The 15,607-nt window shown below is 41.8% G+C and overlaps 1 protein-coding gene across 1 annotated transcript; it reads right to left on the bottom strand.

Moving 5' to 3' along the window:
• Positions 1-12,112: 12,112 nt before the first annotated feature.
• On the bottom strand, positions 12,113-14,698 carry Prop1 (PROP paired-like homeobox 1). The gene is made up of 3 exons (XM_005339353.3): positions 14,587-14,698; positions 13,185-13,417; positions 12,113-12,451 (listed from the first exon to the last, which is right to left on the bottom strand). The coding sequence occupies exons 1-3, from the start codon at positions 14,696-14,698 to the stop codon at positions 12,113-12,115; spliced, it is 684 nt and encodes a 227-aa protein (XP_005339410.1).
• Between the last annotated feature and the right edge of the window lie 909 nt (positions 14,699-15,607).

Genomic DNA, 15,607 nt, shown 5'->3' with positions numbered 1-15,607 from the left:
TTTAAAGATATCATATTTTATGAATAAGGAAAGAAAAGATACACAATATATTTCAAAAAATATGATGTATTTTATTTTGTAGGTGGTATATAGATGATAAATGGGAGCCCAGAATAGGGACATTTACTGGGACCAGATGTATCAGGGAAGCTTTCTTGGTAGATCTAATACTGAAGCAGTCTCTTCCAGATGAAGAGGAGAGCTAGTGAAGAAGTGAAGAAAGGTAGGTGTGAGCTTGGTCATATCACTGGGACCAGAAGAAGAGGATTCAATGATGATGACCTTTGAATTTGGTCCTATATATGGTGATTCATTAGGTCAGTGCTAGCAAGCAGAAACATAGGGACATTTAAATGATATCTGATGTCCCCAGTGCTGGGGATCCAACTTAGCAACAAGTGATTCATTACAATGAATATACTGGTGAAAAACTGCATGTAGACCATGCAAAAGAAAAAATTGTAAGATTGGGATGAGAGAAGAAGTAATGGTAACTTTTTTCTTTTGTGCTCGGCATAGTGACACACACCTGAAATCCCAGCTGCTTGGGAAGTAGGAAGAATGCGAATTCAAGGCCAACCTGAGCAATTTAATGAAACTCTGTCTCAAACACATGAGATAGACAGCTGAGTGGCAGATATCATCCTTAAGATGAAAAGCCATGAGAAATGAAGCTGTGATTAAACACAAAAATAGTCTGAGTGATTTTTTTAATTGTAATCCTGTTTTCTTTCTATCAATTAGGGTACTAAATAGTATTGTCCCTAGAGTGTAGTGAGTTAAAATAAGTAGCATGCTTAAGAAAGTCCTTGGTACAGAATAAGTGTTTAATAAATGTTTGCTATGTTCATTATCTTTTATTGTATTTCATACACGTACACACACACACACACACACACACACACACACACACACACACATGAATGGTACAGGGGATTGAACCAGGGTTACTTAACCACTGAGCTACATCCCCAGCCCTTTTTGTATTTTACTTTGAGACCATCTTGCTAAGTTGCTTAGGGCCTTTCTGAATTGATAAATCTGGCTTTGAACTTGTGGTCTTTCTACCTCTGTCTCCTGAGCTGCTAGGAATATTGTTTTTATGGAAAATATGTATCAGATAGCAAATGTGAGAAACATGTTTCTGCAGTGATAAGTGCTCCTTATTAGGGGCAGGAGTCCGCTCCCTCTCTAGTCACAGCCTGGAAGAATTAAACTGTAAAACTAACCCTGTTATCCTGGGTGCATTCAGTTTTCCTTGTGTCTTTTCTAGTTTCTGGATATCAGGAAAAAACCCCAAGTTCTAACCAGCACATGTATATAGAGGACTTGGTGGTGGAAAAGGGTTGTGTCCCCATAAATAGTGAGCCGCCCTGGCACAGAAGCCAAGAAATGCCTCTGCCTGATGTGCTTTGCAGCAATTCTTGTGGACCTTTCAGGGAGAACTGTGTTCTTTACTCTCTTTTTGTGTCTCACATTTAATCTCCTCCCTTTTCCAGGAAAGTTCTTGTTAGAACTCAAAGGAAAATCTAAGATGCTCAAGATCATGCAGTAAAAGACAGTGCTGAGACTCAGACTAATTTCTCCTCATCAAACATCTTAGTTCTGTCTCTGATGGTTTTCTTTCTGCCTCTATAGGTGGCATCCACTCACGCTGCAACAAAAACCCAGCATCTTCTTTCCATAGATTTTACTATGGTTTATATAGTTTCATGGATGAAACATTCTTACAGATGGAAAGTGTCTACAAGTCTTTGCAGAAACATTTTCCATTAAATATGTAGATTGATCTCTATTCCATGATTTGATTGCAAAGTTTACCAATTTGTGAGCTGTCACTTATTTTTCTGCTATCTTAATCCTATCCACATTCTTGCATTTACCTATGAATCTTAAATTTTTAGTAAATTTACTGATTGCTCCCAATGAATTTTGTAGAATGAGCACAATTTTATCTTTAAGTGCTTGTCTTTTTTATTTTCTGTTTCTTTACCACCCATTTTATTCTCCATTATTTATATATTTCTCATTTATTTATATATTCCTCATTTATTTATATATTTTTAATTATGAGTAACATAAAATGGATCTGTCTGTCTTAAGAACTAATCAGTCTGCATGAATGATCCAGGAAAACTGCCATGGAGCATTGGGAAGAGGAAAATATCCAGGAAGAGAGAAGGGGGAAGGCAGGTCTCTAGGCTTCAGCTGAGACTCCACCCCAAGCTGTGACCTCTGCAGCTGGAGGGAGGGTGCAGGGACCCTGCCCTTCAAGTCTTGGGCTACTTCTAGCACTGTGCTGTTCACTGCCTGAAGTGGGGCATACCCTACACCAAAGTAGAAGAGAAAGAAAACAGATTTATTCTTGAAGAAGTATTCAACCACAATTTGTGATACATAAAAGAGAGATCCACTGGAGAGATTGCAAAGACAGAGGCACATCTCCTGCTTGTACAGAACCAGGCAGTTACAGTTGTAGCATTCTCAAGATAGAAAATAACTCGTTCTCAAGTAAGAGAGATCACAACACCATTTTTATTTTGCGTTTCTTTAAAATAAAATTTATTTTAAATTCACTTTAAATAAATGGGGTAGCCACTTGTTTGCTAATTACATTTACCAAAGGAAAAAAAAATGCCTCCTATTTTATGGTTCCTGTCCTCCCATGGAGACAAAGATACTCTCTCTCTTGATGATTCCATATCATAGAGATGACTCCCAGGTCCTTGAGAAAGTCATCCTTAGATTGGAAATTTGAAAAGAGACTTGTTTACCTTAGCAATTTACATACATCTGGAAGGGAAAAATAAAGAATTTGCATTGACAAGTTATTATTATTTTTGGTACTGAGGATTGAACCCAAGGCTTCATGCAGGATAGGCAAGTGCTTTACCACTGAGCTACATTTCTAATTCTTTTTATTTTGTATTTTGAGACAGAGTTTCATTAAATTGCCCAGGCTGGCCTTGAACTCGCATTCTTCCTACTTCCCAAGTAGCTGGGATTTCAGGTGTGTGTCACCATGCCCAGCACAAATGATTTTTTAAGAGTACTCTAAAAGAAAAATAAGAGGGTTCTTTTCATTTTCACACCAGAGAAAATTGTTTCTTCATTTAAAAAATTCTTTTTAGTTGTAAATGGACACAATACCTTTATTTTGTTTATTTATTTTTATGTGGTACTGAGGATCGAACCCCATGCCTCACACGTGTGATGCAAGCACTCTATGGCTGAGCCACAACCCAGCCCCTTCATTTTTGATTTGTATCTATCCTTACACATAAGCATTGTTCCATGTCTCCTCCGTCCTCTGCTCTTCAATCTTACCCTTTACTTCAGCCACTCCTCTCTTCTCTCTAGTACTTAGTTCTGTGATACCCAGTTGCCTGTGCCCCCTCAAATTCTCCACAGTTTCCTTAACTCAGGGACCTCCATACTCACCTGGATCCCTCCTCCCTGCCTGCGTCTTTTGAGCCTTGCGGACTCTGAACTGGGGCTTCCATGGGGTCCCCTCCATGGGTTCCTGCCTCCAGGTCACTACCTGTGCTCTTTTTAGATACTTCCAGTGTCTGAAAACATTTGGTTCCTGCAGTTTATCTGCATTTTTATTTATGGATGCTGCAGGGAGTCTGATTCTTGTTATCCCATCATAGGCAGAAGTCAAAGTTCTGAATTTATTTTGAAATAAATTCTTGGTTACTCATATGGGACTGAGCTTGATTCTCTGTGACTTCATAATGACATACACATTGCAGCTTAGTTTACAGCAGAAAGAATGTTAGATAGTTATATTGAATACTGCAATTTCCCTGATTGAACAGATCCAAACATGTGGCATTAATAAAGCAATTACCTCACTAAAATACCTTTCTTTTTTTTAAAAATTAGATGACACTTGACTGAAATTGTTAGAAATCCTATGGCAGTGAAGGAAGAAAAAGTAACTCACAAACAAGAGAAATCTTCAGGCAACAAGGTACTAGCAGCCTCTTTTCTTTTTGACCCAATGGATGAACAATGGATCTGCAAGTGAAGAACTTGAGCTTTACCATGTTTATGATCAAGGCTGTAAAGGTGGTAAAGAAATGGCCCAGAGGATTTATGGACCCAGTGACAATCTAGCGAAAAACCTTCATAGAGATGAACAAGAGCAAGAATAAAAACCTACAGATTTGTTTCAGATAGCAATTGTTTTCTGGGGGGTGGAGATCATAGGCAGAGAGGCTGAGAAGGATGATTTCAGTTCGGTTTGAGGAGAATCTCTTTGGTTTGGATAAACTTTTAGAAGTAGCCAAATAGCACAGTGGCTTGAAGAGATCCTCATATAGCAGTTGTCACAAGGAATAGGGGCATGAAAACGAAAAGAGGAGGAAAGAATAAACATGTATCTCTCTCTTCAAGGTGAATGGACAACTATTTTCAGTCCCAAAGACACATGTCACAGGGGGAATGGCATTGCAAATGGTCGACATAAAAACCATATTTGGTTGTCAGATACAGCATTACTTTTTATTAAGGGAGAAAGGAGGCATAGTCAGTTCTACTTGCAACAATTTGGTGTTTTTAAAGAGTAGGTTGCCTTTGTGCTTCTCCAAGATTTTGGCATTTATAGAACACATTGCCCCACATATGAAGTGAAGACCACTTCCTTTTGTGTGCACGTGTAACTTGGGATTATGGTCTGTGAAAATAACTGCTTAAGAATAAAGTTACCTCCACCACGACAAGTAGGAATATGTTCTCCTATCAGAACTGTCCTGGAAAATTAATTTTGTCCCTATGGGGCTCTATTTTAATTTGGTGTGGGGAAATTAAGCTTGTGCTTTGTACTACTGTTTCAAATACACACACCACACACACACACACACACACACACGATGCTATTACTGTCATCCGTGGAAAAGACCATTAAAGCTTCAATTATTTTGATTCTGGAATGAAGAAAAATCTTTGAATTCCAGTCATATAACTGAGGCTGGGGCTTTGGTACTTCCTATTTGACTGGAAAATATGTAGGAATAAATCAGGAACCACAGGTCTGCATTTGTAAAGACTTAAAAAAGCTTTTGGGGCTACAGGGTGAGAAGGATATCAATTATTGCCAAGGACAACACCTTCAAATAGCCACCCACTAGACTCTACCTCTTAAAGGACCTCTTAACATGACCACAATGAGGGCCAAGCTTCCAACACATAAAGTGTTGAGGGATAAACTCAGACCATTCCAGACTATAGCAGAAGCATGTTGGCTGTGGGTTCAGCAGCAGTAGATTATGCTTGAACCCCTCCTTATCCTACCTGTAAGTCAAGTGTACTGTCCCGTTAGTGGAGTAAACAGAAGCATATGGTAGTCATTTTCTGAGAGGGATGGGGAGGAAAGATGTGAGGGGAAGAGGGCAGAAGAACATGTTAGATCAGTTTTTACCCTGCTGATCACCCCCACTACACCACTGAGGTATTGAAGTTTGAATCTAGAGGTGCTCTACCGCTGAGCTACACCCCCAGCTATTATTTTGAGAGTCTCCCTAAGTTGTCCAGACTGGTTTCAAACTTGTGATCCTCCTGTCTCAGCCTTCCAAGCTGCTGGGATTAAGGTGTGTGTGCCACTGTGCCTGACTTGCCATGCTGATTTTGAAGCTGTATCCTGGTGAAAAATCTTTGGAGTTGCACATTAACCTCTTTTTAAAAGTTTTCCCAATGATAAGCATACATTGTAGATTTTTAAAACTCTCAAACCTTGCTCTCAATCACCCATTGCCCTACTCCTCAGGTGCCTCTGTGACCTTGTTTAATTTCTTTGCATCTACAGGATTCCTTCACTAAGGGTCCTTTGCCCAGGCTGTTCCCAAGATCAACTGATGTTTAATCTTGGCTATCATCCCCTCCCCTGATATTGGAATCTGCAATGAATTCCCAAGATGCTATCTCTGTGCTATGATTGTTTTCTTCACTTTTGTCATTATTTTTGGTGTTTCGGTTACTTGAACATATGATCTTTTTTTCTGTCAGTGCAAGTTCAGTGCATGGCCAGGTGCCTGACTTCAGCCAACTTCTAATGAAGTGGGAGGCAGAAGCTTGGCTTGCTGCAGTTCTACTTAATGAACACTAGAGAGAAGTGTTGTCCTGTTCCTTTCCTGAGAGACAGTAGGAGGCCCTCAGATTTTCCCCAGGATCTTCAGTGGTTGGGATCCCTCCCTCTTGCTCCAGGAACAGAAAGGAGAACTCAGCCTCTGTAAGAAGCATCCTGGCTCAGAAGGACAGGAAATCGGGCCCCTCCCTCATTCAGATACTTCTAGGTCAGTCTCAGTCTGACAGGGGACACTTGGTCTCCACATTCGTTTCTTCATAGTGAGCCCTCTAATTGCTCCTTAAGCCAAGGGACTTCTCATCTCAGGTGAGGAGAGAGGCACTTCTACAGAACATCTCTAATTTTCACAGTACTTTTTAAGAACTGATGTCATATTCTTCCGAGCTTATTAGTGAAGAAAATGGAGGATTAGTGAAGTGAGGTCTTTTACTTAAGCTCAGTTGAGAGCCCAAACTGGTGAGCCTGCCCTGTCCATCGCAACAACCCCTCTACTCCCGCTTCAGCGTGTGCTCATATGCCTAGGTGTGTGTGGGGACATAAGGTGGAAGATGTCCCGCAGGGCTGGGTTTAGGGCTAGTTTCTTCAGTCCCAGATTTCTCCCACAAGGGGGCAGCACTGATAACCAGCTCCCTTACAGCTGGCATCTGAGGGTTCCTCCTCACCATGGCTTGGCCTGAGGGGCCTCACATCATCCATGACTTAAACGTCCTCCATGAGAGGAGGCGGTGATGTAGCTCTAGTTCCAGCTGCTTTACGTGTTGAGGAAAATTCTGACACCTCAAAAGCCCTGCTAATATAGCTCCACAGCCCCACGGTTGTTTTTCTGTTTCATTAGGCTAAAAAAAGATTCTAAAGAGAAATTCAATGCACTTCTAAATAATCCCTAGGTTAAAGAAGAAGTCTAGAAGTGTATAAATGCATAGAACTGAATAAAAATTAAAATTTAACAAAGTCAATATGAGGGGTGTAAATAAACCAGCGTGAAAGAAATGGACAACCTGAAATTAAAAGAGAGCTATGGCAAATTAGTTCTCTAAGTTCTATCTAGAAAATTAGAAAAACAAGAACAAAATAAATCCCAAAACAAGGAAAAGGAAAGAAATAATGAAGAGCAAAAATCAATGAAGTCAAAAATAGAAAATTAAAGAAAAACCAAGGAAACAAAAAACTGGTTCTTTCCAAAATTAACAAAATTGATAAATTTCTAGAATGGCCAAAACAAAGAGAGAAAACAGAAGTCACTAACATCAGAAAAGAAATAGGAGATATCAATACTGACCCTTTAGCAATTTAGAAAAACAACAAGGAAGTATGTACCACAACCAGCTTCATACTGTTAGTTCAACAGCTTAGAGGAAATGAATGATTTCCTTAAAACCCACAAACTCCCAAGGTTTAACCAGGATTAAGTAGGTAATAGCCTATAAAAAGGAATAAATTGAATTCATAATTTAAAAAGCTTCTGAAAAGGAAATCCTGAGGCCAGATAGTTTTACTGCAGAGTTATAACAAGTGATTGAAGATCTAACACCAAAGTTACAAAATCTATTTCAGAAACATAAGAGGTGGGAACACTACTAGTGAGCTCTTATAATTTTATGTTGCCTTGGCATCTGTTTTAATATGAATTGGACTTTATCATTTCAGAAGCAGCACTTAGTCACCGTTGATGTAGTTTCTAATTCTCTACCTCTCCTGGTTTTTCAACACGATCCATATGCATATCCCCCTTATACAACCACCCTCACCCCTGGTGACCACCTCCCCATGTAACTAACAATTAGAAACAACCTACTTGACTCTCTCCTCTAACTCCCACATCCCTAGTGACCACCTGGAATCACAGTGTGACTTGTGCCTGCTTGTTGCAGATCCACCAATTAGAATTTCCAGATGGAAACCTGCTTGGGTAATTCCCTGGGCCCCAATAAAACCTTTAACCCGCAAGTCCTTATCTCTGTCTTGTTCCCAATCCATTGTACAGTGTGTGTGTCCCAGTTGGCTCCTCACTTCCTATTAGGCCTGTAAGTTGTGATCCTCTTTCTGGGATCTGTAAATAACATGTTGCTTCTGATATTTCAAACATCAGGCTGTCTGTTGTATGTCTCACCCATTAACACATCCAAACCTAAGTCCCTTCCTGGTGAGGGCTCTCCTAGATAGCAGCTGTTTTGGTAGGAATAAACTGGACACAGGTCTGACAAGAGCCAAAAGGGTATCTGCCAGTATAAAACCAGTTTCCTGTGAGAGGAATACCTGATCAGGGATTGGACATTTAGGCATAATGCTGTCCAACAAGAAAAGAAGCATCCCATGAAAGCTTTTTTTTTTTTTTTTTTTTTTGTAAACATCCACGACCAAATCCCTGGAGTCCCATCAGGGCAGGATTAAAGTTTATAGCCATTCTCCTAAGAGATCTCCAGACCAAATGAAGGGAAAATAATGATACTTACCAAAGGATTTTACAAGGCTTTAATTGTCCTGATACCAAAACCCAAGGGCAACAACAATAACACAAACCCCAATAAAAGAAAACCTATGGACTAATATATTTCCTGAACTTAGAAACAAACATCTTCACAATAGCAATGCACAAAAGAATTATACATCATGCCCAAGTTGGATTTATTGCAGGTGTGTAATCTTGGTTCAACATTTGAAAATCAGTCCATGTAACTCATAATAATAACAATTTTGGGGAAAATTTAATCTATCATATTAATTGACACAGAAAAAGCATTTGACAGAATCTGACATCCATTTAGGACCAAACTTTCAACAAGTTAAGAAGGACAGCTGCCTCAAATTGACAAAGGACACCTACAAAAATCCTAGGCTAACATTAATACTGAAGGACTGTGTGTTGTTCTTCCAAGGACAAGGCAAACATATGAAGAAACAAGGGGAAAGAAGATCTAGTTGGCAGGTTTGATATGTAAACTCCTATGTCGCCGTGTCTGGGTTCATAAGGACCTAGAATTTTCTACAGTGATTGATTTCTGTCCTTTCTGGGAGAGAGGAGAGGGAGGACAGCCTTAGTCATATATGTCCTTCTTTTAGGCAAGTTGGGGGAGGGCAGAGGGCTTATCCTGTGTCTATTTCATCCCAGTTGCCTTCAGCTCAAAATAATCCTTATACCTAAGTGGCATATTTGGGGGCAGCATATTCTACTATCCTTCAAGAATCAGTGGAATGATAGAATCCATTCATTAAGTGGCAGAAATGAATATAGAGAGGGGTTTTCACACTATCAGTCACCATGAAAAACTAAATACCAGGAACAAAGAAGAGAGGATCCTAAAACCTTTAGCAGGCGAAAAAATCACATCACATATTAAAGGGACAAAGATTTTACACTCCACCAAATTCAACTCAAGCTCACCTGAACTCTTCTTTTTTAACCAGGTCTTGAATTTTGTATTTCATCTCTGTGTTGTCTAATTTCAGCAAGAATCCTTCTAAATTGGTTTATCAGAATCCCAATCCTTCATGTCTGATCAACCTCAATATCCAATATGGTTTCTCATCCTGTACCATACCCTAGGTGACATCTGAGCAATCTGGTAAGAATCCCGGTAAGTCACTTTAGCCAGAACCTCCCAACATTTTTTATTTCCTCCTTAGTTTGTTCTGTCCTATGACCCATAGAACACGGAGATGAACTGAAAGACTATGAAATTCTATGAAACTGGAATCATTCTATTTATTTAAGGCAGAAGTTAATGCATTAATACAGCATCTAAGGAATTGGAGTTCAGTTCTCTCAAGGAAACTCTTTTAGAGAAAGGCTAAAAACAAATGAAAATTCATGAAAGGTAGTTTTAACACCCACAAACATATGTTCACACCCCTAATACACAATATCTCAAGCATGACTAAAATATGATTTTTACATTAATATACAGAGCCACAAATAATTCAGAGGTAATGCAGAAAAGAAAATGTATAAATTTCCAATAAACCCAAAACTATTTTAACTCCCACTAACAAGTAATGAAAATTTAAAAATAAGCAACAAGGAGCTATCACTCTCAGTTAACAAATTGTCAGAAGTCATAAAAGTCAACAAGGATGCACCCAAACTAACCATCCAGGTTCTTTTGGTGGAATTAAAACTAGTAGAGCCATCCCTCAGGATGGGGGGGGCCCGTTCAACAACCTTCTGCAGATACTGAAACCCAAGGATGCTCAAGTCCCTGATTCAAAATGTTATACATGCCTATGCACACATCCCAGTATACATAAAATCATCTCTAGATTCTTTTAAATAACTAATGCAATGCTATGTAAATACTTGTTATACTGTATTGTTTAGGAAATAATGCCAATAAAAAGTTGGTACATGCTCAGTACAGATGCAATTTTGGGGGGAATGTTTTTGACTTGCAGTTGGTTAACTCTGGGATGCAGAACCTGCAAATATAAAGACCTGACTGTACTGTCTTTCTGGAAGGCAGTCTGGCACAAGAGATAATTAGAGAAGAATGCAAATGTGTAATATAGGAATTTTGATTTCAGACTTATCATATATAAAAAAACTACAAACTACATGAGTATCCGTCACTAGAAGCCTGCCTACTAAATATTCTTCTATGGACCTGCCGATAAGGGAGGCAAGCCTACACATAAATAAGTGAATTACAAGTAAAAACAAGTATATTTTAGGCAATAAGGTATAGAAATTGTAGGACCAACCAGGCTACATCATAATTCTTTTGGGAGGAGCTCAGATCAAGGCACTTTATGGAAGGTCCTTTCCTGGGAATGATGTGGTATGAGCCTCAGATGGTTTGTTCTTGGACAAGTTTGCCTTCAATCAGAATGTTTCTTCTCTATCCAAACTACATTTATGAAAACATGCAACTGATTTAAAAATTAGGTTGAAGGCTCCTGTAGGCCAAGCTAGTCAGATCTCATAAATGCATTTCTTATTACATATTGGAGAGCCATTCCTTGATGTTCAGATTTGCAAAGGTCTCTTGGAGATGGGAAAGACTGGAGCTGAAGGAAGCAATGAAGATGGGAAGTCACACTCAGGAGATAGTTCTAGAACAGAATCTACCAAAATGAATGGGGTAGTGAGTGATGGTGATGGGGAAGGGGGGTCTAATAGTTCTAGAACAGAATCTACCAAAATGAATGGGGTTGTGAGTGATGGTGATGGGGAAGGCGGGGGGTCTAGGTAGAATTTAAATCAAAAGGCTTATTAAAATCAGCTAGAGCCAGGTGTAGTGACTCTTTTGCCTGTAATACCAGCGGCTTGGGAGGCTGAGGCAGGAGGATCGTGAGTTCAAAACCAGCATCAGCAATGGCGAGGTGCTAAGAAACTCAGTGACACTCTTGTCTCTCAATAAAAATGCAAAATTGGGCTGGGGATGTGGCTCAGTGGTTGAGTGCCCCTTAGTTCAATCCCCGGTACTGTCCCCTGCACTAAAAAATCGGTTAAAAACAGCTGGATGAAGTTCTTTAATCAGGACCTCAATGAATGAAGCCCCTCAAATTCTGCCTCCTTCAGTCATCCCCATTCAACAGCAGCAACCATTTTCTCCATCAACATCACCTTTCCACTAGACACCTCCACTGAAGCTTTTTAACCTATATCTCTTGGAAGTTCATCTCATTTTCTCAATTCATCACCTGAGTGAGAATTCATCAAAAACAATTGTTTTGGTTCTGGAGATTAAACCAGGGCATTTGACCACTGAGCCACATCCACAGGCCTTTTTATCTTTTATTTTGAGGCAGGATTTCACTAAGTTGCTTAGGGCCTTGGTAAGTTGCTGAGGCTGGCTTTGAACTTGTAATTCTCTTGCCTCAGCCTCCTATCACTGGGATTACAGGTGTGCTCCACCATGCCCAGAAATATTTCACATTTAAAAAGTTTCCAAACTCTGAGCTGCCCCTTATCATATACATATACAAATACACAGATTTGTATCACCCTTAGAAGGGAAAGAAGCCACCCAAATTTCTCTGTTTTATGAGGGCCATAGGCTAGAGATGACCTTATTTACTAGTTTGACCCTAGTTCCAGGACTTTGGCGGCTCAAGGCTGAGAGGGAGTACAGATGGAGGTGGGGGACAGGGCAGATGACCAGTGGCTGTTGGGTGCAAAGTGGAATACCAGTCCTCAGACTGGTGGGGTAGAGCAAATGAACCACCGGTGGAGGGCTGTGAGGGAAGGGCATGGTTATAGGGGTGAGGGAAGCAGGTTACTGTTGGAGGTGGTGTTGTGTAGGAATAGGGGCAAGCAGGGGACTCTGGCAAGAATCCAGAGAAGGTGGCAGACGAGAGATGGGCCAGTGGCTGGAGCAATGATCTTTCTTGCTTCCGTTGCTTAGCTCTGCGGTTCTGGAACCAGACCTGAGAAAGAATAGCCAAATCAGAGTTTCTATTTCAAATAGGTGGCACTGTCACACGTGATCCCCTTCCTCCAAGGACAGGAGGTTCAGGCACAGGGAGTAAGCATCTCCCACATCACCAGAGGAAGAAAAGTTCTACTAGAGGCATGGCTGACCTAGGTCTGCTGACAAACTGTATTTTTCACTCTAACCTGTGTCTAAATTTGCTCAATTTGTACAACTTTGGATGAGTAAGAACTGTCACCTTCCAATAAGAAAGGGATAAATATGACATAGTGACATTTTCTCTCTCCAGATATTGGGAAATCTTCCCTAGGGTTCAGTTTAGAGATGAAGACTATTGATAAATATAATTGTTACAGACAAGATTGGGTTTAGGGGAGGATTTAGACTTAAGGTTAATCAACTCTATGACTAGTATTGAGGAAGCCTCAGGCTGGATGAACTGCAAGGTTGTGGTTATGGGATAAGGGACAAGGTTGGGCATGTCTGTGAACAGTTAGAATTGAATTTCTGTTGGGGTTCACATCCTTATTAAATATTGAGAGTGGTAACTCAAGTCAGATTATCTTAGAGTTAGGGTTAAACTTGAGTGACATTCACAGTGTAGAGGAGGCAGTGTTAAGTGATGGGTGAAGTTTAGTTCCACTGATTGTCTATACTCAGGTAGCCCCCACTGCACTAAAGAGAATCTGCATTTTTTCCTCAAGGTAGGAGAGAGCCTGAAGTATCACCTGTATTCTGGCCTCACTGAGGCCCGTGTTCCGTGCGAGACCCTCTCGGGCCCAGATGTCTGGGTACTGATTCCTCCCAAAGGCTGATTCCAGCTGCTCCAACTGTGCTGGGCTGAAGGTGGTACGGTGGCGGCGCCGGGAGTGCAAGTGACCCCTCTGTCCTTCTTGTGGAGAATGTCTCGGTCTCCCCACTCCTACGGCAGAGAGCCTCCTATAGGGCTGAGTGCTCATGTCTGAGGAGAGAGAAGAAAGGAGGGAGACGTTGCTTATGAGTGGGATCACCCATCCATCACTGGATCACTTATTTTCTGCTCAAAGCCCCCTATGCTGATTCCCCTTGGGAAACTCAGCTCACACCAGAAATCCTTCTTCTTTCATAACCACTATTCCTGGACCAGCTTAGCCTCAGTTGCTGCTATATTTCTGGGACTGGGTTGTCTGCATAGGGTTACTTCTCCGACCCACTTTCCATCCTGGGTATTCATACTTTGTCTACCTGACAACTCCACTGTATGCCCAATCTGAGCCCCCCGTTACTACCCCTCCATGTGCCTTTCCCCTCCAAGTATACTCCACACCCACCTGGGGCACACCTTGTGGGCCTTCTATTTGTTTTCATGCCCTAACAACTTTCTAGGTCTCTATCGAAGGTCCCCTTTGCTTGTTTTCTGCTCTCATGAGTTACATTCAACTTAAAACTTCTTTATACAGCTCTTAACCTCCTGTACCCCAGCCTGGGAAGATGAAGCATTCTCCACTGTGTCACTCAGGTATAACCTCCCCTTACTTATGAACTCTCTGTCATTTTTCCTTCCTCTGCCCTGGCCCAGCCACCAGGCTGCAGGAACCTGAGCTCGTGGGAAAGGCTCGCCTCTCCTCCCTGCAGTCTCACTAAGCCCCCACATTAATTAGTCTGAGAACTGCCGGGGAAAGAGAGAACAGAGAGGGAAGAGGAGACACCTGGGAAGGTACAGGCTGAGAAAAGGAGATGTCTGGAGCAGACACCTATTCCCATGGGGACCCAAGTGTGGCTCCCACTCAGTGTTCACTGTTCCCCTTGGGGACTTACATGTATTGTACTGCTCTCTCGTGATCAAAGCCTCGGCCCCTCCAGCTCCCCCTCTTACAGAAGGCAGTGTTCTGGGGCAAACTCTGGGATTAGGAGTGAAGGCATAGGCTCCAGCTATGCCTCCGCCTCACCAGAAGCCAGGGCCTCATTTCTGCCTGTGAAGCAAAGGAGTTCTATTTAAGGACCCCATGGTTTTAATATGCTAGGATTCTGGTTTTCATTTCTTCTCCCAGCCTTCCTCATGGTGAACCACTGCCTCAGAGGAGACTAGACATGAGTCTCACACCTGTTGCCCACCTCAGAGCCCCAAGCTCAGCCTGGGAAGTCACTCACCCACTGTGGAGGAGGTCAGAGTCCCTGCAGCTGGGTATCTCTCAGGCAAGAGGGTGCTGCAAATTCGCCCCTTCCTTTGCTTCCCCTGCTGGCTCCTCCCTTCAGCTTCCATGATTAGCCACCAACACCAAAGACAGTCCAGCCTCCTGTGTCCCTGAGTCTTTGATTCTAGTCTTTCTGTTTCTGTTGATCCCTTCTATGCCCGTGATCTCTCTCCTCCTTTTGCTGTACAATCTCTGATCTGTGTGTGTGCGAGCGTGTGTGTAAAGATATAGGTATATAGAGAGATGTCTCTTCACTCACTTATTCTCATTCCCCACATCTCTCTCTCTTTTTCTCTCTCTCCTTCATCTGATTCTCTATTTTTCTCTCTCCCGATCTTCTTTCCACCAGGATGCTCCTCTCTCTTCTTTCAGCTGCCTATTTTCCCACACCACCTCTCTCTCCTTGAGTCTTGGAGGAGTGACCTCCTCCTGGCCCCTGTGGGCCCATCCAATCATTACCTGGTCACCAGAGCCCCCTTGCTCTGGGGAGGATCACAAGCCGGATGAGGGAAGGTGTTCTGTTGGAGGGTCCAGGGACTGGGGCCAAGAGCTCATATTCCCAGGGGACCAGAATCTTTTGTCCAGTTAAATCCCCTCCTGGGAGCAGGCAGAGAAAGAAGGGTAAAATACATTCCTACTAAGTCCCCCTTCTCAGAACCCCACTGTGGGGAGGGAGGAGGAAGGCGGGGACAACCAGGGGGTAAGAGGCAGGGCCTCTCTGGTATCTCAGTGTGCAGGTGATACCCAAGGACCTGTTTCTAGAAAATTATAAAATGAAGAGCCAAGTGCATGCTTGGTACCCTAATATCCCAGAATATACCAGCCACCCTCTCAGAACAATCTGAACTCAATCCATAGGATAAATCTCCAGGGCACCAATGTTATTATGTACTTTCTGATTTCTTCCTTTGAAAGTCACCTGCACATTTATCTAGAAATCTCAGGACATCAAGACCTTTCAAGGCCACTGAGATTTT

This window comes from Ictidomys tridecemlineatus, chromosome 1 (assembly GCF_052094955.1).
Source record: "Ictidomys tridecemlineatus isolate mIctTri1 chromosome 1, mIctTri1.hap1, whole genome shotgun sequence".
Classification (NCBI taxonomy): Eukaryota; Metazoa; Chordata; class Mammalia; order Rodentia; family Sciuridae; genus Ictidomys; species Ictidomys tridecemlineatus.
This window is presented reverse-complemented; position numbering and strand designations above follow the sequence as displayed.

Bases quoted from the DNA above. Each gene is read 5' to 3' on its own strand.
- Prop1 (XM_005339353.3), bottom strand. From the start codon at position 14,698: ATGGAAGCTGAAGGGAGGAGCCAGCAGGGGAAGCAAAGGAAGGGGCGA. The intron at 13,418-14,586 runs GTGAGTGACTTC...CTCTCTCCTCAG, and splicing joins TCTGACCTCCTCCACAGTGG to ACATGAGCACTCAGCCCTAT. The intron at 12,452-13,184 runs GTGATACTTCAG...ATTCTTTCTCAG, and splicing joins TCAGTGAGGCCAGAATACAG to GTCTGGTTCCAGAACCGCAG.